The sequence below is a fragment of the Bufo bufo genome, chromosome 1 (genome assembly GCF_905171765.1).
Source record: "Bufo bufo chromosome 1, aBufBuf1.1, whole genome shotgun sequence".
Classification (NCBI taxonomy): domain Eukaryota; kingdom Metazoa; phylum Chordata; class Amphibia; order Anura; family Bufonidae; genus Bufo; species Bufo bufo.
Window position 1 is genome coordinate 618,892,143 of NC_053389.1, and position 25,589 is coordinate 618,917,731.

Below are 25,589 nucleotides of genomic sequence, written 5' to 3' on the forward strand. Positions count from 1 at the left end.
CAGGGAATCCAGTATTTACACTGGCAGGTGTAATTAGCCCATCTGAAGTACCTGAGGTGAGGCTTGTGGTCCCCAGATATCTCAAAATGGGGGAATTGTGAGAGATGGGAATCCATTTTGTATCTGAGTACAAAGGGTCTTGATGGAAAAATACAGAATGCTGACATGGCACTCATATGCCCCCACTATCTGTGTCCTATTCCCTGAAAATAACATTTTGTTTCAGTTTCATGACCTTGTATAACTTTTCTTGAGTTTGGTTTTGCTGACAACGTATGTACGCAAGCTGTCTTGTGCCTTTGGATGACAGCCAATGAACTTGCTATAAGAAGTGTGTGTTTCGAAACAATAAACAGACTACTTGATTCAGCCATTTTGACTGTCAGTTTTCTCAGCGGATTTGGACGCCGATAATCGTAGAGAAAGGGGTAATTGCCCCAGCAAAGGGTAAAATACAATCATAAAAAAGGTGTACATAGCCTTCAAGCATTGCTTCGCGAGACATCTGCGTTAGGCCATAGTCACAGAACAGGCCGAAAACCCAAGGTTGCCAATAATCTCCACAATGTGTGCATAATTCCCCAACAGTTTTATACATATTCCCAAACTAGTCTTAAGGGATAAAACAACCTTGTTGCTCATAACAACCAACAACATGGCTGCTTTTCCACAACTGTTTAAGCTGAGCTGTGATTGGTTGTTATGCCTATCAAGGCCACGTCTCCCTATTCCTGCTATGGGGCTCAATGTCTTTCACTTCATCTAAGGAGCAAGAGGTGGCCACATTCCACACTCAAATAATAAAACACAATTGCGTTACTGTCCACGCGGACATTTGAGAGCTGTAAATAGGAAGGAGTTTGCCGCTCGTTTCCATAGCAACGCCCACACTCCTTACACACCGGAAGTGACGTCGTTAAGTGGGCGCCCGGAACCGGAAGCTGTTCTTGGAGACTTCTGTGAGGTAGAAGGTGGGTTTATAACAGTTTACACTTATGTTGTTATCTCCCTGCCTGGGCACCGTCGGAGGTTTGTTCAGTGTGCGGGGTCTGTGCGGGTACGAGGCGTCATTAACGGGGCTATATACTGTATGTGGCCAGCGAGGGGTCCCATAGTGACCCATGTGCCCGCAGCTGTGGGGCAGTTCTTTGCTGGAGACTCCACGTGTGGTCGCAGGCTTTCTTCAGATGTTCCCGCCCCCAGGACGCGTCATATAAATAGGAGACGGCTTGTAGTATCCCTTGTCACCTCATGTAACGTGTCAGCTGGAAACCTGATGTACACAGAGGAGGACCTGAGCGTCGCTGGGTGTATGTCCCCCATCAACATGGCGTCAATAGTTCTTTGTCTGGGGAAACTCGATAAACCAAATCCAGCCACCTTCATAGCGGCCATAGCAGTTCTATATTGTCATTCTAGGGTTTGGGAAGTTGTGTGACAACCCTTGTGGGAATTGTTGTGGTGACAACACTGATTCCTAACCATAAATGACCCCTCATGCCCATGTGCGGCAGCGGTTCCTTTAGGAGCCTTCTTTGCAGGTTACAAGAAAGGCGCAGGAGGAAATATAGCAGCATGCAGAAGTATTTTATTTTCAGATGTAGATGTGATGCCCCCCCCCCCCCCCCCCTATTATAGCCAATGGGGGCTGTCAGTCGCTGTCTGGCTTATGGTGGTTCGAGCACTTTTTAGTTTTTTATTTATTAATATTTTTTTCTCCTCCCTATACTGGAGCACACAAGAGCCGTAGCGGTGAACCTGGCTTAAAGGGATTGTCCGGGCTTTTACTATTTCAGGATAGGTCATCAATAGTAAAAGCCCAGACAGCCCCTTTAAACGGGTTGTGTGACGATGGAAGGGTTTTTGGTCCCCTGCACTTTAATTGACAGGGCCAAGCAGTGTAAATGTCACCCCACCTGGCTCTGTCAATCAAAGTGCAGAGGGCGTGGCTGTTTCAGAGAAAGCAGAGCCTCTAGGTGTAACAGCAACGCCCCAATTGCTCCTCAAGGCTCATTTGCTTATGTTATGTGGGCACACATGAACATGGGACCAACGCAGATGCCTTCACCTGCCAAGTGCACAACAGGTCGGCCAGTTTCATAGGTGCAAATAAGTGATAGGCTGTCGCTAGCTGCTTAGCAGGCATCCTCCTTAGCGCTTTTTGACACGACCGTGTGAAGCCCGTGCTGTGGACCGCAAATTGTGGTCCGCAATGCACAGGCACCGTCCGTGGGGCAGCCGCATGGTGATCACAGACCCATCCGTTCCGCAAAAAGATAGAGCAAGTTCTATCTTTTTGCGCTGCGGAGGCACAAAACGGGACCCCAGAAAGCACTCCGTAGAGTTCCGTTCCGCATCTCTATTTGCGGACCCGTTGAAATGAGTGCACACGGAACTGTGCCTGTGTATTGCGGATCCGCAATACGGCAACGGGCAACACACGTTCGTGTGAATGAGCCCTTACTCTGGTGCCAGAACTACACACCTACGTTACCCTTAAGGCTCATGCACACGATCATATTTTTTTTGTCCGCATCCGATCCGCATTATTTGCTGGTTCGGATGCTGACCCTTTCACTTCAATAGGGCCACAAAAGATGTGGACAGCACACCATGTGCCGTCTTCATCCGTATGTCAGTTCCATGGCACCCCAAAAAAAAATATAGAACATGTCCTATTCTTGTCCGCAAGGTTAGGACTGTTAGGGTCCGAATGTTCCGTAAAATGCGCAATGCACATGGCCGATGTACATATTTTGCGGACCACTAAACAGGCTACAGTCGTGTGCATGAGCCCTTGGGCCTCTTTCAGATGGGCGTCCTGGATTTGCTCCGGATGCAGTTTTGATTGCGTTGTGTTGTTCAGTTTTTATCGCTCGGGTGCAATGCGTTTTGTGGTACCCAGACCCGAACCCTGACTTCTTCACTGAAGTTCGGTGTTGTGTAGATTTTATTATTTTCCCTTATAACATGGTTATAAGGGAAAATAATAGCATTCTTAATACAGAATGCTTACTAAAATGTGGCTTGAGGGGTTAAAAAATATTAAAAATAACTCACCTCATTCACTTGATCGCGCAGCCGGCATCGTCTTCTTTGAGGACCTGCAAAAGGACCTTTGACGTAATCACGCTCACCACGTGGTGAGCGCGGTGATGTCAGCGCGGGTCCTGCTGATTAAAGATAGAAGATTACGTCATTAAAGGTCCTTTTGCAGGTCCTGAAAGAGGAAGAAAGACTATGCCGGCTGCGCGAACAAGAGGATGAGGTGAGTTTTTTTTTTTTTGTTTTTTTTTTTTTAACCCCTCAGGCCACATTTTAGTAAGCATTCAGTTTAAGAATGCTATTATTTTCCTTTATAACCATGTTATAAGGGAAAATAACACAGTGAATTGACTTTAATCAATTTGCTAACATCTTCTCTTAGCAACCATGTGTGAAAATCGCACCACATCCGCACTTGTTTGCGGATCTTGCGATTTTCACGCAGCCCCATTCATTTCTATGGGGCCTGTGTTGCGTGAAAAACGCTGAATATAGAACATGCTGTGATTTTCACGCAACGCACAAGTGATGCGTGAACATCACCGCTCATCTGCACGGCCCCATTGAAGTGAATGGGTCCGGATTCAGTGCGGGTGCAATGCGTTCACCTCACGCATTGCACCCGCGCGGAATTCTCGCCCGCGTGAAAGGGGCCTTACAGTGGAAGGAGCTCGTTACTACAGCTCTGCTCCCAATGACTTCAATAATTGTAGTAACAAGCTCCCTCCACTGCGAGTTTGACAGAGCTGTGTATTTCTGGCGCAGACTTCCAGCAACAGAGCTACACCCAAACAACTGATTGTCAGAGGTTTGGGGTGTTGGACCCCCCACTGATCAGCTTGTGATGGCCTGTTCTGAGAATAGACCATCACTTAGTAAAGGTTGGACAACCCCTTCAAAGCTGTGTGGTTGAATACGTTTATGTATGCATATGATTCCATAAACTCTTGATCACATCTTTCTGCTATGGTAAAAGGTTGCATGTGGCCAGATATCAAGCCTTTACCTAGTGTGATAATGTCTACTTCAACTTATATTATTATAATGCTTTTTACAAACTTTTGTCTTCTAGCACTCTGGATAACTGAAGCCTGTACCATGGCAGGAGATTGGCTTGGGAGCATTGTATCTATAAATTGTGGGGACGCCCTCGGAATGTACCAAGGCTGTGTATCTGCTGTTGATCAGATCAATCAGACTATATCACTCATGCAGCCCTTCCACAATGGGGTTAAGTGCCTCGTTCCAGAGGTTACATTCAGGTGAGTTGATAACTTTTTCTCATAGGCCCGTGCTTTTGGTGGCCATACTCAGGGTTTCAGGACTAAAGGTTTTATATGGAAGGATACATTCACTCGGGGTGGTATCAGCGCATCATTATTATGATGGTTTTGTACTGCAACTGTCTGCAGCATTACTACCTGCCCATATGATTATGCCATTGAAATTCCTTTGTCATCCTTCCCTGTAGACGTGTAGTCAAATGTAAAGCGCAATATTAATTTATGATGTGTATAAGGTTAGGTTCACATTGCATCTAAGGCTCTGTTAGGGGCCTCCATCACAGAAGAAATATAGAGCAGCATGCTGTTCTGTTTTGTCAGGTAAAATGCTGGCCTTCACGCTTCTCCATCATTTGATGCTGCTATCAGTGTGAACAGAACCTAATACATGATAGATAAAGTGCCTCATACTTGGAGTAATGTGACAGGAAAAGGTTGAGGGCATTGAAAGAGATCAGGGTTCAGCAGAGTGATGAATGCCAGTCTGTGCAATGACTATATGTTTAACACAATTATTTTCTCATATAGGGCAGGAGACATTGTAGAGCTGAAGATTTTGGAGATTCCTGTAGATGGCGGACGGCAGACAAACATAAGTGTGACTACAGACTACGTAAATGGTACAGCAAAACAAAGGCCAATAGAGACAAGTAATGCACAGAACATCCCCCGTAGACCAGATGCGAGGAGCAATGATTCTGTAGGCACTTCCCCGCAGCCATGCCCAAAAAGTTATGTGGACAGGCACATTGAAGGCCTCAACCAGCCCAAGAACTTTCGTCGTCGGCACAACTCATGTGAGTACTAACATGAATGGGAATAATGTCATTTAACCATGAGCAGATGGATTTTCACCACTTTCACGTTCCCTACGTTCTGCTTTCAAATAAATAGCGACGGTCGTTTGTATTTCATTGTGTGCAATATATCACAAATTTTTCTGTAAAAAAGATTTTTTTTTTTTTTTTTCATGTACATTTTCTTCTTTTCTGCCCTCTGTTTAATTTGTTATACGGAGTTTCAGATTTCTGTGACTGGTAAGTACTATGTTCAATCGCTCTGGTTACTAATTGAGCTTTTTCATCAAGAGCTATGTACTATAGGATTCCACACAGATGTAGATCGGGAGTTCTCTTCCTTGTTCACATCATTTATGATGACCTTTCCTAAATTGGTTCCATAAACAGTGGTTCTCTTTAAAAATACAAAATTATTATTGTATTCATTTTTATTGTCCGTAAAAATAAAGTATTTTGTAAAATTTTCAGTTTTCCAATATATTTTCTGTATCCATACATCAACATTAAGGTCTTTTGTTTTCTGAAATTTTTAATAGCATCCTTCATTTTTCACATTGGGTTGATAAAAATCTGTGATAGTCATGTGATGGTACTCTTACTAGTATTTCCCATAGACTGCAAGCAGAGATCTTTTAATTAATCTTTTCGCTTGTTTGTTGAAACATAGCAAAAAGTATATAATTTTGTATTGCTGGAATAATACTGATCTACAGAATAAAGCTAACTTGTCATTTTTACCACAAAGCAGGGCTCCAGACTATAAAAAAAAATATCCAAGGAGCCATTGGCTCCTAACCTGAAAAATTTAGGAGCCAAATTTTAATTTTTTAGTTGCCAAATTTAAAATACATATAATTCCGGTATAATTAAAAAAACAAACAAAAAAACCCACACATGTCTTACCTAGGATTATCACGATACCAAAATTTTGACTCTATTTCGATACCATAAAAAAGTATTGCGATACTCGATAGTCCCTTAGGGGCTAGAACCTGATAGAGCTTTATCAGGGTGAATAGGACTTCACACTGTCCCTGCTGCTCTGTGCTTTGTGCACACAGCAGCAGGGAGCTGACTATGGCAGCCAGGGCTTCAGTAGCATCCTGGCTGCCATGGTAACCCATCGGAGCTCCGATCGTAACTTCAACTGCCACCAATGATTATAATACTTGGGTGGGTGGGGGGCGCACTGCGCCGCCAATGATTCTACTTTATAATATTGGCGGGGGGGGGGGGGGGGCGGTGCCGCACCTGAGGTGTTAATAGCGGCGGATCGGAGCGCACAGTCATAGAGGCGGGGTGCCGGGTATGGGATATGTCCGGCACCCGCAGCACAGCCTGCGTTTGTATTAAGCATAAACTATATTCATTGGTGGTGCAGTGGCCGCAGCCCCTCCTCCTCCCTGCTATAAGCCCATTGGTGGCAGCAGTGGCACAGGGGGGAGGGACTGCCTCCTTCTCCCCTGTGCTGTTGAGAAGAACATGGCACGCGCTGCTGTCAGTGTGTGCCATGTCAGTTTGTGAAAGCGGCAGAGCAGCGGAGGGTCTAGGCGCAAATGGCGACAAGACTATAAAGTCTTGTCACCATTTAGCAATTTTAGGTCGCATTTTCGACCATTTTGGTCGCCATCTGGAGCCCTGCAAAGTGAACGTTGTAAAAATTAAACCAGTAAAACAACGCAGCAATTGTGCATTCATCCAATTCCACACCATTATTCATTTGTTTTTAGCTTCTCAATATATTGTATGGAATATTAAATGGTCCCATTAGAAAGTACAATTTGTCCCACAAAAAACAAGCTCTTAAATGGCTATGTGAACTGAAAAATAAAAAAATTATGGCTTTTGGAAGACAGTGAAAAATAAAAGCGGAAAATAACTGTGTTGGGAAGAGGTTAAAATAGGACTTGTACTGCAAAAAAACAAAACAAGCTTTCTTTATAGCTCCTCTGTATTTAAACTATTTTTTTTTTTTCTTCGAGTAAAATGTCGTGGTGTGCAAAAAAATTAAATAAAGAGAAAACCGTACTGACCTGTAGAATGATGACATTACTGCAGTTTTTTTCCTCCATTATCTCATAGAAACATTTAAAAGGGATAAGCCCTTTAGTAAACGTTAGTAAGTTTTATATGTACCCCAAAATGGTGCCATTAGAAAGTACCGCTCTTCATGGTGTCCAAAGGGGTTGTCCACTCCTTTACTATTGATGGCCTATCCTCATAATAGTTCATCAATATCTGATTGGCGGTGGTCTTGGAATAGGAGCCGTGCCACAGTTACAAACTCCATCCACTGCACAGTGGACAGAGCAGTGTATTTCTGGCACTGGAGCTACTTTGAAACAGCTGATTGATATTTTTTTTTTTTTTTTTTAGAGCGGCTACCGATAACCTGTGAACTTTTAGGCTGATAGCAGATAACTTATACCAATATTCGATGGCTGCCATGGTAATTGATAGGAGCCCCAGGATTACACTGCTGGGGCTCCAATAAGAAGCTGCCACCAATGGAGGGGAGGGGACCCTGTGGCCACCGCCATCAATGACTTTAATGGTGGGTGGGAGGGCGCACTGCGCCACCAATGTTTTTAATAATGGGGAGGGCACACTGCGCCACCAATGATGATTAACGTTTAATACAGGAGTGTCGGCGCAGAATCACATAGCCTGCACCCTGCCTCTGACACCTGAGGGGTTAACTGCCGCTGATCGCAGCCTCCTGTATTTGTATTATACGTTAATTACCATTGGTGAGGCAGTGCGCCCACCCCTCCTCCCATCTCTCCTCATTGGCTTTGCGGCACGGGGGGGGGGGGGGGGAACGTGACTCCTTCTCCCCTGTGCTGCTGAGGGAACATGAGCGTGCTCATGTTCTGTGATAGCTCGCTGGACACATTATCGGCAAGGTTAGATGCCGATAACTTTGAAAATCATGAATATCGGCTGATTAATATCAGTAACTCTAATAATCGGTCGATCCCTAGTATGGGGTTTAGGCACCCTGACAATCAAGTATTGATAGCATGTCCTGAGGGTAGACCATCAATAGTAAAGGCGTGGACAACCCTTATAATGGAAACATTTATTCTTTCCTTAAACTGGTATTCTGGTTGGTACAAATTATCCCCTATCCATAGGATAGGTAATAACGTTAAGATCGGTGGGGATCCTACTGCTGTAATCCTCACCACAAGAACGGGGGCTCCGTGCCCCCTGACGGCCCCTTGCAGCTCCCCTGAAATGACCGGAGCGACTGGTCACACGTGTGCGGCCGCTCCAGTCATTTCTATGGGAGTTCTGGAAGTAACCAAGTACAGTGCTCACCTATCTCCAGAACTCCCATAGAAATGACTGGAGCGGCCCCTACCCTTTGTATAGGGCAGTGATGGCGAACCTTTTACAGACCGAGTGCCCAAACGGCAACATAAACCCACTTATTTATCGCAAAGTGCCAACACAGCAATTTACCTTGAATACTACAGTCCAATATAGAATATCTACCATGTACTTTATCATTTATTTACAATATCCTGCCTACATTCAGTGCGCTGCCTGTGCTGTTCATAGTGCGCCCTGCGCTGCTGAATGGCAGGAAAAGTCTAAGGCATATTGATACACCATACACTTTTTCCAGGGTGTGGGTGCCCACAGAGAGGGCTCTGAGTGCCGCCTCTGGCACCCGTGCCATAGGTTCGCCATTACTGGTATAGGGGATAACTTGAACCAACCCAAATACCCCTTTAAGAACTTAAGAATTCATATGGAAATAAAATGTTGCTAAATTGTCTAAGTTTTTATACTAAAGCTGACCATACACATTAATCTAAGGTAACACAAGTGTTAAAACGTAGCTTTTAATAATCAATACTAAAATAAGAAGGTAAACACAAAATTAAATGTTTTTACAGACTAAACCCACCATATCGGTCCTATGGTGGGATAAACAAATCTATAAAAATTTGGAACAGTCTTGGGTGGTAGAGGGAGAGAGCGTATAGATATACAGATATAGCCACTTGCCCTAACGATATCAAGTAGACTCCTATCACTTTGTGGCACCCCGCAAAATTAAGCCAGTACAGACTAGTACCGGAACCTACCCTTCATGCACCCTACGTCTTGTCCTGTGGCCTAACCGTGTTTGGCGCCGCTACATGCTGAAACAAGCATGCCAGTTGATGCTGCATCGGAAATGAGGATGCGCTCCACCCTGGACCACACCGTTGATACCAGAAGTGACGAAAAAATCTAATGCGCAATAGATCTATGTTGCTGAACTCGCCAATTTTGCCAACCATCTAATGCTTTTTGGACCTTTCTGACTTTCCCGCAATAATTGATGTCTGAATAGATAAGGATCAGGAGATAAACCACAGAGGCTTTCTCACCGTTCATTAAATATGCATGGTTGGCCTAGCATGCATATGTATGGGAAGATCGAGTGAGATAGCTGTTAGCCGACCATTATGTTGTGTATGGTTAGCTTAGGGCTGCTTCACATCTGCATTGGAAGCTCAGTTCGGGGCCTCCCTCGCAGAGTCCATCAAAAAGATAGGACTTAAAGGTCCTGCATGCAGGGCTTTCTTGTCCTGGAAAAAAAAGGATCCTGAATGGAAACAGAACAGACACCACTGTAGTAAATGGAGTCTGTTCATCTCAGTTATGTGTGTATTGAATCTGGCACTTCAGTTATTTATGTTCTAGTCCTCTAATGATGCAGAACAATGGAAATATATAGTGGTTGTGTAAACTCCCCCTTAAAGGGAACCTTATGCCATAAAATGCAAATTAATCTGCAGGCAGCATGTTATAGAGCAGGAGGAGCTGAGCAGATTGATGTAAAGTTCTGTGGGAAAAGATTCAGTAAAACTTATTTTATTTAAATTCAAGTTAAAGTCAAGGAGGCGGTCCTATCAGTGACTGACAGCTATCTCTGTATACACGGTCATAGAGGGAAGGCTGCCAGTAACTGATAGGACCATCTCCTTGACTTCAAAGCATGGATGTAAATGGAGAAATGACAAGTTTTACTGACTAACTACTCTTTTCCTATAAAACTATATACAATCTGCTCAGCTCCTCCTGCTCTATTACACGCTGCCTTCAGCTCTGATATCCTATTCAATGTGACAGGCTCTGTCACTGTCAACCTCCCTATCCAACTATCCTTATAGACACATAGATATTCACCTGCATCATCATTGTTTCATCCAAGCTCCACTCATTTCTGTTACCAACCACTCTCTCGCTTCTTTGCCAAAGCAGCAAAGGAAGGGCTGGCCACAGAAAGGAAGGGTGTCAAGAGCAATGTTGACACCCTCATTGCATCAAAAGAATAATTTGCATATTAGGAAAAAGTATCTCAGGAGTGAAGCATCGGATTAACAAAAGAAAGAAGGCGTTGTAATCTGGTAAACTGTAGAATTGTTGGATCGGGAGGTTGATGCTGACAGGCTCCCTTTAAGAATACCACTTTAGCAAAGATAAGAGTTAGACCTACAGTACAGACCAAAAGTTTGGACACACCTTCTCATTCAAAGAGTTTTCTTTATTTTCATGACTATGAAAATTGTAGATTCACACTGAAGGCATCAAAACTATGAATTAACACATGTGGAATTATATACATAACAAACAAGTGTGAAACAGAAAATATGTCATGTTCTAGGTTCTTCAAAGTAGCCACCTTTTGCTTTGATTACTGCTTTGCACACTCTTGGCATTCTCTTGATGAGCTTCAAGAGGTAGTCCCCTGAAATGGTTTTCACTTTACAGGTGTGCCCTGTCAGGTTTAATAAGTGGGATTTCTTGCCTTATAAATGGGGTTGGGACCATCAGTTGCGTTGAGGAGAAGTCAGGTGGATACACAGCTGATAGTCCTACTAAATAGACTGTTAGAATTTGTATTATGGCAAGAAAAAAGCAGCTAAGTAAAGAAAAACGAGTGACCATCATTACTTTAAGAAATTAAGGTCGGTCAGTCAGCCAAAAAATTGGGAAAACTTTGAAAGTAAGGGCTATTTGACCATGAAGGAGAGTGATGGGGTGCTGCGCCAGATGACCTGGCCTCCACAGTCACCGGACCTGAACCCAATCGAGATGGTTTGGGGTGAGCTGGACCGCAGAGTGAAGGCAAAAGGGCCAACAAGTGCTAAGCATCTCTGGGAACTCCAAGACTTTTGGAAGATCATTTCAGGGGACTACCTCTTGAAGCTCATCAAGAGAATGCCAAGAGTGTGCAAAGCAGTAATCAAAGCAAAAGGTGGCTACTTTGAAGAACCTAGAATATGACATATTTTTAGTTGTTTCACACTTGTTTGTTATGTATATAATTCCACATGTGTTAATTCATAGTTTTGATGCCTTCATAGTCATGAAAATAAAGAAAACTCTTTGAATAAGAAGGTGTGTCCAAACGTTTGGTCTGTACTGTATATGTACCTGTAACTACATTGAGTGAATATATGTATCCATGATTTGCCTTTTATTGTCACAAAAGACCTGTTTTTCTAGTAGGTGGACACAGTGGTAATAAGAAAATAATATTGCAAAGGCATGACATTATACATGGTGGAAACAGTGGTCATGATGCATGACCTTATCTGATTGAATGCTCTAACTGTAATGCAATCCATGTAGGAAGACTTGGTATTTATTTCCATTATTTCATTTGTCTTCTCCCTATTGCTTGCTGGCAGCCCCTCCCAAATGCCCTGGATTTTCTGTGGGGAGGAATCAGGAAGCGGATTCAGCAGGTATTTTAGCTGTTTAGGTGACTTCCCATTAACTGTAATTTTGAAGTATATCTGTGTGTGTTATATAGAGTTGTATGTCCCTTTCTCTATGCAGTGATGCGTACATATCGGGCTACTGTGTACATTGTTTTCTATAAATACAAATTAGTTTACATTTACTATACATTTATTATAGCTGTGCTTGAATTCTGGTTTATTTTTTTCTTCGTGATCCCAATACCAGTCTTTTAGTCAGCAAAAGTACTAAACATAAAACAAAAGCATGTTTTAAAAATTCTATTCGAGGCACCACTTTTTGAAACCTATAACTAAAAACGGCAATCCTTCGGTCACCTACATATTACTTTAGAAAGCATTATTGTGTGTCAGCATAAAACTGACAAACTATTAGGCTAAATTTCTGGCCTAATTGACAGATGTAAATGGCAGATTTGTAGGCCATGGTTAGTCCACTAGCATAATAGAGCATCAGCCACCCAAAATGGCAAGGCGGGGAGTCAGAGGGTGATAGAGGGAACGCCCACCCACTGTTAAACTCCTTAGATGCCGCTGCTGACTGCAGTGTCTAATGAGGTACCTGTCCCAATTACTTAGACCAGCCATGCTCATTTCCCGCCACTGGGTTCATTCTTGCAGCGAGTAGTGAGCAGGGTGTGAAAGGATGAGCCATGGCACTGCTATCTCCGGATGATACAGGGATGCCTGTTCACTCCTGAATACTGTAAAAAGTAGTATGTCCAGGAAGCAGTTAAAGGGACACTGACAGGCCCAATAAGCATAATTAGCTATATATATGCACAGGTCTTCTAATGTGCATTAAAAACATATAAGTATAACCCCTGTCCACCTTATAAATACAGCAAACTGATGTTTTATAACCTGAAGTAATCGCTTTTCTTTCTGCGGCGTTTCAGCTTGACTTCTGCCCAGCCAGCCTCCCCCCCAACCGCCGTTTTGAAGCGTCGCCCAGCTCATCAATATTCACTTCGCTGGGTGGCTTCTGCTGTCCCCGACATTCCGAGATCCCGCGCATTCCCAATAGAGATCCGGCGCATGCCCAATAGAAAGCTATGGGCATCGGACTCTCTTTCAGCTTCTGCGCATGCGCCCGGCACCCATAGCTTTCTATTGGGCATGCGCCGGATCTCGGAACGTCGGGGACAGCAGAAGAAGCTCATCAATATTCACTTCGCTGGGCGGCGCTTCAAAACGGCGGTTGGGTGGAGGCTGGCTGGGCAGAAGTCAAGCTGAAACGCCACCCCTTGGGCAGAAAGAAAAGCGATTACTTCAGGTTATAAAACATCAGTTTGCTGTATTTATAAGGTGGACAGGGGTTATACTTATATGTTTTTAATGCACATTAGAAGACCTGTGCATGCGCATATATATAGCTAATTATGCTTATTGGGCCTGTCAGTGTCCCTTTAAGGCTACTTTAACACTCGCGTTTGGTTCGGATCCGTCATGGATCTGCACAGACGGATCCGTTCAGATAATACAACCATCTGCATCCGTTCAGAACGGATCAGTTTGTATTATCTTTAACATAGCGAGGACGGATCCGTTTTCTATTGTGTCATAAAAAAAGGATCCATCCCCATTGACTTGCATTGCGTTTTTGGCTCAGTTTCATCAAACTGACACCAAAACCCTGCAAGCAGCGTTTTGGTGTCCGCCTCCAAAGCGGAATGGAGACGGAACGGAGGCAAACTGAGGCATTCTGGGAGGATCCTTTTCCATTCAGAATGCATTAGGGCAAAACTGATCTGTTTTGGACCGCTTGTGAGAGCCCTGAACGGATCTCACAAACTGAAAGCCAAAACACCAGTGTGAAAGTAGTCTAACTTTGTACAAGTGTTATCAGATGCTGAATATGGACCTTTTCTTTCATTGCTCTGTGTTAACTTTCCAATACTCTTATCTCATTGACCTTATCTGTGACTATAGTCATTGCACTGTATATTATCTTGGATATATGAGCTATACGTGCTTGAAGTCAAGAAGTCCAGTAGTATAAATGTTTACTAACCCCTTAAGGACTCAGCCCTATTTCACCTTAAGGACTTGGCCATTTTTTGCAAATCTGACCAGTGTCACTTTAAAGAGGACCTTTCACCGATTATAACACTATGAACTAACTATACAGACATGGAGAGCGGCGCCCGGGGATCTCACTGCACTTACTATTATCCCTGGGCGCCGCTCCGTTCTCCTGCTATGTCCTCCGGTATCTCCGTTCACTAAGTTATGGTAGGCGGAGTCTGCCCTTGTTCTTCTGTAGCGCTGGCCAATCGCATTGCAGAGCTCACAGCCTGGGAGAAAATAACCTCCCAAGCTGTGAGCTCTGCGCTGCGATTGGCCAGCGCTAGAGCAGAACAAGGGCAGACTCCGCCTACCATAACTTAGTGACTGGAATCTCCGCCTACTATAACTTAGTGAGCGGAGATACCGGAGGGCATAACGGGAGAACGGAGCGGCGCCCGGGGATAATAGTAAGTGCAGTGAGATCCCCGGGCGCCGCTCTACATGTCTGTATAGTTAGTTCATAGTGTAGTAATCGGTGAAAGGTCCTCTTTAAGTGCTGATAACTTTAAAACTCTTTGACTTACCCAGGCCGTTCTGAGATTGTTTTTTTTGTCACATATTGTACTTCATGACACTGCTAAAATTTGGGTCCAAAAAATAATTTTTTTACATAAAAAAAATGCCATATTTACCAAAAATTATGAAAAATTTGCAAATTTCTAAGTTTCAGTTTCTCTACTTCTGTAATACATAGTAATACCCCCCAAAAAATTGTGATGACTTTACATTCCCCATATGTCTACTTCATGTTTGTAGCATTTTGGGAATGATATTCTATTTTTTGGGGATGTTACAAGGCTTAGAAGTTTAGAAGCAAATCTTGAAATTTTTAAGAAATTTACTAAAACCCAATTTTTAGAGACCACTACAGGTCTAAAGTCACTTTGCGAGGCTTACATAATAGTAACAGCCCTAAAATGACTCCATTCTATAAACTACACCCCTCAAGGTATTCAAAACTGATTTTACAAACTTCGTTAACCCTTTAGGTGTTGCACAAAAATTATTGGCAAATGGGGAAGAAATTTGAGAATTTCATTTTTTTGCCTAACTTTCCATTTTAACCCATTTTTTCCACTAACAAAGCAAGGGTTAACAGCCAAACAAGACTGCATCTTTATTGCCCTGACTCTGCCGTTTACAGAAACACCCCATATGTGGCCGTAAACTACTGTACGGGCACACAGTAGAGCGTAGAGGGAAAGGTGCGCCGTATGGTTTTTGGAAGGCAGATTTTGCTGGACTGGTTTTTGACACCATGTCCCATTTGAAGCCCCCCTGATGCACCCCTAGAGTAGAAACTCCAAAAAAGTGACCCCATCTAAGAAACTACACCCCTCAAGGTATTCAAAACAGATTTTACAAACTTTGTTAACCCTTTAGGTGTTGCACAAGATTTAATGGAAAATAGAGATACAATTTAAAAATTTTCACTTTTTTGGCAGATTTTCCATTTTAATATTTTTTTTCCAATTACAAAGCAAGGGTTAACAGCCAAACCAAATTCAATATTTATGGCCCTGATTCTGTAGTTTACGGAAACACCCCATATGTGGTCGTAAACCGCTGTACGGGCACGCGGCAGGGTGCAGAAGGAAAGGAATGCCATACGGTTTTTGGAAGGCAGATTTTGCTGGACTGGTTTTTTTGACACCATGTCCCAATTGAAGCCCCCCTGATGCACCCCCAGAGTAGAAACTCCAAAAAAGTTACCCCATTTTAGAAACTACGGGATAGGGTGGCAGTTTTGTTGGTACTAGTTTAGGGTACATATGATTTTTTGTTGCTCTATATTACACTTTTTTTGTGCGGCAAGGTAACAAGAAATAGATTTTTTGGCACGTTTTTTTTTTTTTTTTGTTATTTACAACATTCATCTGACAGGTTAGATCATGTGGTAATTTTATAGAGCAAGTTGTCACGGACGCGGCGATACCTAATATGTATACAATTTTTTTTATTTATGTAAGTTTTACACAATGATTTCATTTATAAAACAAAAAAATGTTTGTGTCTCCGTAGTCTAAGAGCCATAGTTTTTTCAGTTTTTGGACGATTATCTTAAGTAGGGTCTCATTTTTTGCGGGATGAGATGACTGTTTGATTGGCACTATTTTGGGGTGCATATGACTTTTTGATCGCTTGCTATTACACTTTTTTTGTGACGTAAGATGACAAAAAATGGCTTTTTTTACACTTTTTTTTTTTTTTTTTTACGGTGGTCATCTGAGGGGTTAGGTCATGTGATATTTTTATAGAGCCGGTCGATACGGACGCGGCGATACCTAATATGTATACTTTTTTTTTTTTTATTTAAGTTTTACACAATGATTTCATTTTTGAAACAAAAAAAATCATGTTTTAGTGTTTCCATAGTCTGAGAGCCATAGTTTTTTCAGTTTTTGGGCGATTATCTTGGGTAGGGTATGATTTTTGCGGGATGAGATGACGGTTTGATTGGTACTATTTTGGCGTACATGCGACTTATTTGATCACTTTTATTACCTTTTTTGGGAAGTAAGGTGGGCAAAATTTAAATTTCCTAATAGTTTTTATTTTTTTATTTTTATGGCGTTCACCGTGCGGGGAAAGTAACATGACCGTTTTATAGATCAGGTCGTTACGGACGCGGCGATACCAAACGTGTAGGGAATTTTTTTTTTTTTCATTTTTAATCAGTGATAAATATGTTTTTTGATTTTTACTTTTTTTTTTACTTTTTTTTTCACTTTTTGTTTTTTTGACCCAGACCCACTTGGTTCTTGAAGATCCAGTGGGTCTGATGTCTGTATAATACAGTACAGTACAATATATATTGTACTGTACTGTATTTTACTTACACTTTGTCTGAACAGATCTCTGCCTTTAGCACAGATCTGTTCAGCACCATGGACAGCAGGATGCCTGAGACGGCGTCCTGTTGCCATGGGAACCTTCCCCGTCTGCGAAGTTCTGACCAGTACTGAGCAGACGGGGAAGGTTCCCATGGCAACAGGACGCCGTCTCAGGCATCCTGCTGTCCATGGTGCTGAACAGATCTGTGCTAAAGGCAGAGATCTGTTCAGACAAAGTGTAAGTAAAATACAGTACAGTACAATATATATTGTACTGTATTATACAGACATCAGACCCACTGGATCTTCAAGAACCAAGTGGGTCTGGGTCAAAAAAAAAGTGAAAAAAAGTAAAAAAAAAAAAAGTAAAAATCAAAAAACACATTTCACTGATTAAAAATGAAAAAAATAAAAATTCCCTACACATGTTTGGACGGGGCTGTCGGGGGGCTGCAAAGGCACTGCAGCCCCCCGATGGGAGAGGGAGGGAGCTCCCTCTTACTGTTAACTTTTTCCATACAGCGGTCCGTACGGACCGCTGTATGGAAAGGGTTAAACGGCTGACATTGCATCACCGATGTCAGCCGTTTTATACCAGGGTGTCAGCAATGTGCTGACACCCTGGTATACCCACTGTACACCAACGAATTGTCAAGGGGAGGCGGGTGGGGGATCGCGATCCCGCCTGCCGCACCGCCCACAACTCCCCCCCCCCCTGCACCACCCGCCAGCAAAAAATCATGCAGGGGTGCAGGGGGGGTGTAAAATCTATGTTTGAGGGACACTAAAGTTTCTGATCCGAAACTGCAAAAAGCGCAGCAAACCGCAGGTCTGAATTGACCTGCGGTTTGCGGCGATCGCCGATAGGGGGGGGTCACATGACCCCCCCTGGCCTTGTGACAGGATGCCGGCTGAATGATTTCAGCCGGCATCCCGTTCCCATTAACCCCCGCGGCGCCGGAATCTGCATTTAAAGTTAGGATGTACCGGTACGCCCTGAGTCCTTAAGGACTCTGGAAATTGGGCGTACCGGTACGCCCTGCGTCCTTAAGGTGTTAATGATATAGAATGGCTCCACCAAGTCAATCATCATTGCAGTTGCAGGCAAAGGGTGGTTGACTGCAAGCAGTTCTTCCTAAAGTTTATTTTCTTATAAGTGATTTCTGGTTAGGCCTCTTGCACACAAACGTGTGCGCCCCATGGCCATGCTGTGGCCCGCAAATTGCTGGCCGCAATGCACAAACACCCACTGTGGGGCAGCCGCAGCGATCGTGGACCAATTCACTTTAATGGGTCCGCGATCCGACTGTTACGCAAAAAGATAGGACATGTTCTATCTTTTTATGGAATGGAAGTACGGGTTGAAACCCCACGGAAGCACTCCGTAGTGCTTCCGTAGGGTTCTGTTCCGTGCTTCCATTGTGCACCATTCCGCATCTCCGGATTTGCGGACCCATTGAAGTGAATGGGTCCGCATCCATGATGCGGAATGCACACGGAACGGTGCCCGTGTATTGCGGATCCCCAAATGCGGTCCGCAATACTGCCACGTAGCGCACACGTTTGTGTGATAGAGGCCTTAGATGCGTGAGGACCCTCCTACATGGGACAATAGACCCTACGATCTGGAATGAGGAAGTTCATTCCCTATCATTAGCCGCTCATTAACGACATTTATATGCAGCGCTTATAGCTGATGTATGCTGACAAACAACCATTACTTTGCCTATTCGTCTCCCCGTAAAGTGATGGCACCTTTACACAGCCAGTTATCTAAAACAAGCTTTCATACAAATGTAAGTTCCTGATAACTTGCCTATACAAAAGAACCCTATGACGAATAATCTTTAAATATGCAAATTAGAAAATATATCTGTAAAATAGGATGGCATCAAAACCAAATCCATTTGGAACCTCCTCTTCAAGAGGACAGAAAAAATTAACCTGCATAATTTTTGTGTGCAGTTGAACCCTGATTTACAGTACACCGACACGTTGTGTAAATGCTGCAGACAATCTGCATCAGAATTTCATGCGAAAATATGCAGCGTTCACAGTAGCAGTAACATGTTTTGAAATGTTCAGGGGAAACTATCTCTATCAAACCCCTAGCTACTGCTAACCACGGATTAACACCCTGTTGATGGATGCGCACAGCACAGGAACCTACCTCTCAGCGACCCTAGTTAACCCTACGCTATATAAGGAATACAAAATTTCTGCCCGTAACTGTCGGTCAATGGGCATCTGTTATTTTCAGTCTGTTACAGTTTTTCACTGGGCATTTGTTAGTGTCCGTCTGTAACTGTTGGTCAGTGGACGTCCGTTACTGTTCATCACTGGGTAACAGTTACTGTCCATCACACCATTAGGGTCTATTCACACTTCCGTATGTGTTTTTCGGATCTGCAAAACATGGACACCGGCAATGTGCATTCCGCATTTTGCGGACCGCACATCGACGGCACTATAATAGAAATAAAATGCCTAATCTTGCCCGCAATTGCGGACAAGAATAGAACATGTTCTATTTTTTTTCGGGAGCCGCGGACCGGAAGATCGGCGGCACGTTCCGGAAATGCGGATGCGGAGAGCACATAGTGTGCTCTCCGCATCCATTCAGTCCCCATAGAGAATGAATGGGTCCGCACCCGTTCCGCAATTTGCGGAATGGATGCGGACCTATTACGGATGTATGATTGGAGCCTAACTTTGTACACTTCCTTGTTAAAAAAAAAAAACTAAAAAAAAAAAAAAAAAGTTAGTTTAGGATGAGAACTTGATAATGGCTTGATTGGTGTATACTGCAAAGCACAGGGCTCGAGTTGCCTCTTCCTGGCGCAGGCAGTCGCGTGATGGGCGGCGCAATGGTATAGGCAAGTGAACACACCATCGATCCACGCGAGACCCGACGCGGCCTGAGACCTATGGGGCTGAACGGCGGGGACGGGAGCGGTGTGATGGACAGGCTCCCATGCCCAGTGGCAAACTGCTGCCCCCTGCCTCATGACAGAAACAGGTGGGATGTTACAAAAATACAGCGGTAATTAAGAAACGGCCATATGATGTCTCTTAATATCGCGGTATATTGCCCAGAGTAGTATAGCCTCTATAGGTGACATGTCGACATGCCCCTTTTGCCTCCCATAACCCTGCCCACTTCGCCCACAACCCCTCCCAGTCCCTCCCAAACCACGCCTAAACACCGCCAATTCAACACCCCTTATTCTGTTACATCTGTCATTGTGTCAGTAATTCAATTAAGTTTTAATATCTTTAAAAATAAAATATTAGGCTTGTATTAACCTCTTGCTAAGCCATTATAAAAGCCATTAGGCCTCTTTCACACGAGCGTGAAGGATTAGGTCCGGATGCGTTCAGGGTGCGTTCAGTGAAACTCACACTATTTTGCAAGCAAGTTCAGTCAGTTTTGTCTGCGATTGCGTTCAGTTTTTTCCGCGCGGGTGCAATGTGTTTTGATGCGTTTTTCACGTGTGTGATAAAAAACTGAAGGTTTACAAACAACATCTCTTAGCAACCATCAGTGAAAAACGCATCGCACCCGCACTTGCTTGCGGATGCAATGCATTTTTCACGCAGCCCCATTCACTTCTGTGGAGCCAGGGCTGTGTGAAAAACGCAGAATATAGAACATGCTGCGATTTTCACGCAATGCAGAACTGATGCGTGAAAAACAACGCTCATGTATGCAGACCCATTGAAATGAATGGGTCAGGATTCAGTGCGGGTACTATGCGTTCACGTCACGCATTGCACCCGCGCGTAAAACTCGCTCGTGTGAAAGGGGCCTTATAAATATTGACAATGGCTAATTGATCCGTCTAGCTTCCTAAAGCTAAAGGACCTTTGATGTCATACTGCCCATTCAACGCCCCTTTTATTCTGTTAGATCTGATAATGCGTCAGTAATTTAATTGTTTTAATTTCTTTAAAAATAAAATATTGTATTAACCTCTTATTAAGCCATTATAAATGTTGACAACGGCTAATTGATCAGTCTATTTTCCTAAAGCTAAAGTAGCTTTGATGATGTCACCACAGGTCTTGGAAGGGGAACTGACGCAGTCCCTTTGTTAAATCCTGCAGGTGAGATGATTAAAATTTGCTTTAATTATATACGATCCTGTTTAAAAAAAATCTAAGGCGCTCATGATTTAAGCAAAATATTTGATCACCACATCGAACGCATATATGTATCATTTATAAATATTAACAATAGCTAATTGTGGCACCTAACTTTCCCGGGTGCCGATAACGCGTATCTATCTTCTAATACGCCATCTGTTCATCAATTTGTACAAACAGCTACTAAATTTAGAAGTCCACAATGTTTATACATGTGTCACGAGACATAGTCAGCCTTATGTACCAGCAGCTGTGACAATAGCCAACAGTTGTCAAAACATGCCCGGACACGTCCTAATATCTTTAAAAATAAAATATTAAGGTTGTATCCTAACTATCTATCTTTCAGACGTAGTCAATTGGCGGTATGTAAAAGAGCGCTAAACACTCAACAAAAATATAAACATTTTCATAGCCTGTTTAACAACCGCCTATGCCAGACTCGAATTATACACACTCCTAGACAGATTGCAAGAACATAGTCTTTATCACGACACAGACTCTGTCATATTCGTAAGTAGAGATGGCGACTGGAACCCGCATTGGGCGATTTTCTTGGTGAACCAACTAACTAGTGAAATACTCGCTGACACGTACATTACCGAGGTTTGTATCTGCGGGTCCGAAGACGTACGGCTACAAACTCCACAATGGACAAACCGTATTAAAGATTAAGGGTATAACTCTCAATGTCGCTAACACTCGACTTGTTAATTTTGACAGCTTAAAAGATAAAGAACAAAACTGCATTTTCAGAAATAGGAAGCGTTGGGCGATAGAGACAAGACCGTTACGTAAAACGCTAAAGTGCGTCTACACAAAGAGACAACTGTCGACTTGCTTTACAACGTTGCCTTTCGACTATTAAACATGGCCGCGCAATTTCAACACCCGTTTTCTTGTATTTAAGCAGGACCCCCAAATTCCGGAAAGAATTTTTTTGTAAAACGGTTAATACAAGTGGATACGCTAATGTCGCACAAACCTGACAATGTCATTTGGTTTTATGCATTGCAGAAGTTGTACGACGAGCTAACCCGTTTGTTTACAAAAATTTGGTTTATCGAGGAATACCGCGATAAAGGCGGCTTGCATCGTGGAATACCGCAAGGTGGCTTGCAAAAATCTTGAAATGCAAAACGCTTTCACCAAATACGTGCACCACAGAAATGTTGAGCATCATGTATCTCGTTCAAAAAGTTTTTTTTTGTCAGGGTAAGAAAAGGACCATAAATTTAAACACTAAATACATGGTCCTTTTTTAAGAACCCTTGTGATAAATTACAGGTTATTACGTTGGCTCGGCAAATGTACCCTGGTAAAACACGTTTCTTTTTAGAAGCATTTGAAGATGCTACACAAGCGCCTTACGGCTATTTACTCGTAGATTTAAGAGCTGATACGCCCGAGGAACCACGGCTAAGAACCGGTTTGTTCCCGCTAGATCTTCCAGTGGCTTATGTGTGCAAAAAGAAGCTCTAAAATGTGATATTTCGCATCTCGACGGTCATTCTTGGTAGCATCGCCGATCCTGTAAAGATGTCAAACTGGATCCGACGTAATTGGGATCTTCTAAAAGCTTTGGTCAAAATAAAACCAACGGTCCGAAAATCAATGTTACGCAGCGCCAGTAATGATTTGATATCCGCTATCGGCAAGATCGCTCTCAACATCCTTAAAGGAAAGATGCCTTTTAGAGAGCGACAAAAAAATATACAGAAAAGATGGCGCAAGGCTTTAAAGAAATTAAGCGATAAAAGCCACCCCATTAAAGACAAGAAGCGCATTGTGAACCAGAGCGGCGGTTTTATAGGTTCGCTGCTCGGCTTTGCAATACCTTTAATCACTAGCTTGATAGCTAATAGAGTTGGCGGCTCATAATGGAGTATGTGGAGAAAATGTTCCAAACATGAGATGGACCGCCTAAAAAAAAAAGCAATCTGCAGAAACACCAGACATGCACCAATCCGCTACGCAGCGTTTAGACGTCGAAATTAGCGAAATACAACACAGAAAATACCTTTCAGATGATGGAAAAAAATAGAGATACACTAATGTGTTACAGAGATACTTAATGCTCAACAAACAGACCGGTAAAGAAATGTCAACCCTAACTTTGATTACGCAGCCGCAACCCGATCAACAACGATTGACAAATTACGTTTCTAGCGGAGACCATGTTTAAGAGATCTTAATGTTAGGTATAAGAAAAATGCTGAACTTTTGTTGAACAAACTAGGACGATCGGGTAACAAGCCGTACTGGAACGCTAGGGGTGAATTAATTTACAAAAATCAATTTATACCAGGATCGAACATCGACCTTATTCGCACGGCGATGCAGAGTCACGGTTTGCTTAACCCCTTAAGGACTCGGCCCTATTTCACCTTAGGGGCTTGGCCATTTTTTGCAAATCTGACCAGTGTCACTTTAAGTGCTGATAACTTTAAAACGCTTTGACTTATCCAGGCCATTCTGAGATTTGTTTTTTTCGTCACATATTGTACTTCATGACACTGGTTAAATGAAGTAAAAAATAAATCTTTTTTTATTTATAAAAAAAATAGCAAATTTACCAAAAATTTGTAAATTGCAAATTGCAAATTTCCAAGTTTCAATTTCTCTACTTTTATAATATATAGTAATACCTCCAAAAATAGTTATTACTTCACATTCCCCATATGTCTACTTCATTTTTGGATCATTTTGGGAATGATATTTTATTTTTTGGGGATGTTACAAGGTTTAGAAGTTTCGAAGCAAATCTTTAAAAACCCAATTTTTAGGGACCAGTTCAGGTCTGAAGTCACTTTGCGAGGCTTACATAATAGAAACCACCCAAAAATGACCCCATTCTATGAACTACACCCCTCAAGGTATTCAAAACTGATTTTACAAACTTTGTTAACCCTTTAGGTGTTCCACAAGAATTAATGGAAAATAGAGATACAATTTTTAAAAATTTCACTTTTTTGGCAGATTTTCTATTTTAATTTTTTTCCAAAAAAGCAAGGGTTAACAGCCAAACCAAACTCAATATTTATGGCCCTGATTCTGTAGTTTACAGAAACACCCCATATGTGGTCGTAAATTACTGTACGGGCACACGGCAGGGCGCAGAAGGAAAGGAATGCCATACTGTTTTTGGAAGGCAGATTTTGCTGGACTGTTTTTTTGACACCATGTCCCATTTGAAGCCCCCCTGATGCCCCCCTAGAGTAGAAACTCCAAAAAGTGGCCCCATTTTAGAAACTACGGGATAGGGTGGCATCAGCCTCAGGGAAGGAACAGCGAATGCGCTAGCTCGCGCATCTTGAGATTACGGCGCTCTGGCTGTCTGACGTCGGGGAGCAAGGAGGAGATTCTGAGGATGCAGGGCGGTGCTGCGCTCCTTCACGCTGGACTCATCTCATGTACAGGACACATCTTGGGGTAATTTGCATATGGATCAAATCGTTTTTTTTCCACAATAAAAGCACACAGAGCTATGGGGACTGGGTATTGCGGATGTGCTTGCAGAGTTCGGGAGATGGTTCCCGCCGCTTCCTTCGGCGTAAATCCTTCTTCCAGGGCATCCCCGGGCAGCAAACGGCTCATATCTGAGCCTACAGAGGGGACGGACGGCACGCGAGACGCTGTTGGGACGAAATCTCGCGAGATTGGGTCACATGGTCACGGGACATGCCGCGAGACTTCCCGCCTGTACCCTGTGACCAGGAAGTAGTTAAGAAGGCGATATGGAGATCGGGACGCTGTGCAGAGGATTTTTGGCGTTGCGGTTTAGACACTCACTATGTCGCTCCCTGTGGAGAAGCCGTCTGATACCCGTAAGGCCCTCAGCCCGGTAAGCCTCCTCTTGGGAGAGAATTATATTTCTATGTTCACATTTGTGCCACTGTTTTGGTTCACTGGTGGAGGTTCCCCACTCATTTCCTACTCCTTAGTTAGAAGTTGTTTTCTGTGCTTTCAGAGCTGAGATGCCGGAAGGAGTGGGGAAACTGCGCAGAAAAAGAAATGTGCTATCTGTAAAAAGCAGTTGGCAGGTCACAGTAAGAGACCTATCTGCCAAAAATGCACAGGTTGTCTGAAGAGGCACCTTCCTTGGTGGATAATCTGAGAACCATCATTAGAGAAGTCAGCTCGGCCGTTGAGGCAAAAATAGCCTCCCTACCCCAGAAACCCTCCACCTCTAGATCTAATATAGAACCCCAGATGGATTGGGACCTGGAGGTAGCATAAGACATGGATTCTTCTGAGTCAGCCTCTTCCTCTGAGGATGAAGCAGGCAGACCCCTGTGTTCAATAGAAGAAACACTCTTTTCTAAAGGCGATTCGATCCACCTCAAACATTGAGGAGTTAAGAGGGATCCAGTCCGTTCAAAATCAGATATTCAAGGGTCTAGGAGATGGGAAGAAAAGTTTTTTTTTCCGGTCCATGACCACATTAAAAAAACGTATTTCTGAAGAGTGGAAGGATCCTGAAAAAGGGCTGGTACATCTAAAGTATTTAAAAGGAAATATCCCTTTTAACGAGGATGACTCAGCCCCACTGGGATAAGACTCCCAAGGTAGATGCGCCTATAGTCAGAATTAAAAAAAAAAAAAAGCATTCCGGCCATTTGAAGACGTGGGGCTCTTAAA

At 43.2% G+C, this 25,589-nt stretch overlaps 1 protein-coding gene across 5 annotated transcripts in view; it reads left to right on the plus strand.

Moving 5' to 3' along the window:
* Positions 1–903: 903 nt before the first annotated feature.
* EDC3 (enhancer of mRNA decapping 3) overlaps positions 904–25,589 on the plus strand; it is a 73,847-nt gene continuing 49,161 nt past the window's right edge. Inside the window, exons 1-5 of one of the 5 annotated variants that reach the window (XM_040413754.1) lie at positions 904–964; positions 4,118–4,307; positions 4,857–5,125; positions 11,827–11,883; positions 20,865–20,909. In XM_040413754.1, the coding sequence (XP_040269688.1) occupies positions 4,144–4,307; positions 4,857–5,125; positions 11,827–11,883; positions 20,865–20,909 (535 nt within the window). In that variant the 5' untranslated portion in view covers positions 904–964; positions 4,118–4,143. Of the gene's footprint in view, positions 972–1,078; positions 1,311–4,117; positions 4,308–4,856; positions 5,126–11,826; positions 11,884–20,864; positions 20,910–25,589 lie in introns of those variants that run through there. The other 4 variants (XM_040413753.1, XM_040413750.1, XM_040413751.1 and 1 more) reach the window with 4 other exon arrangements.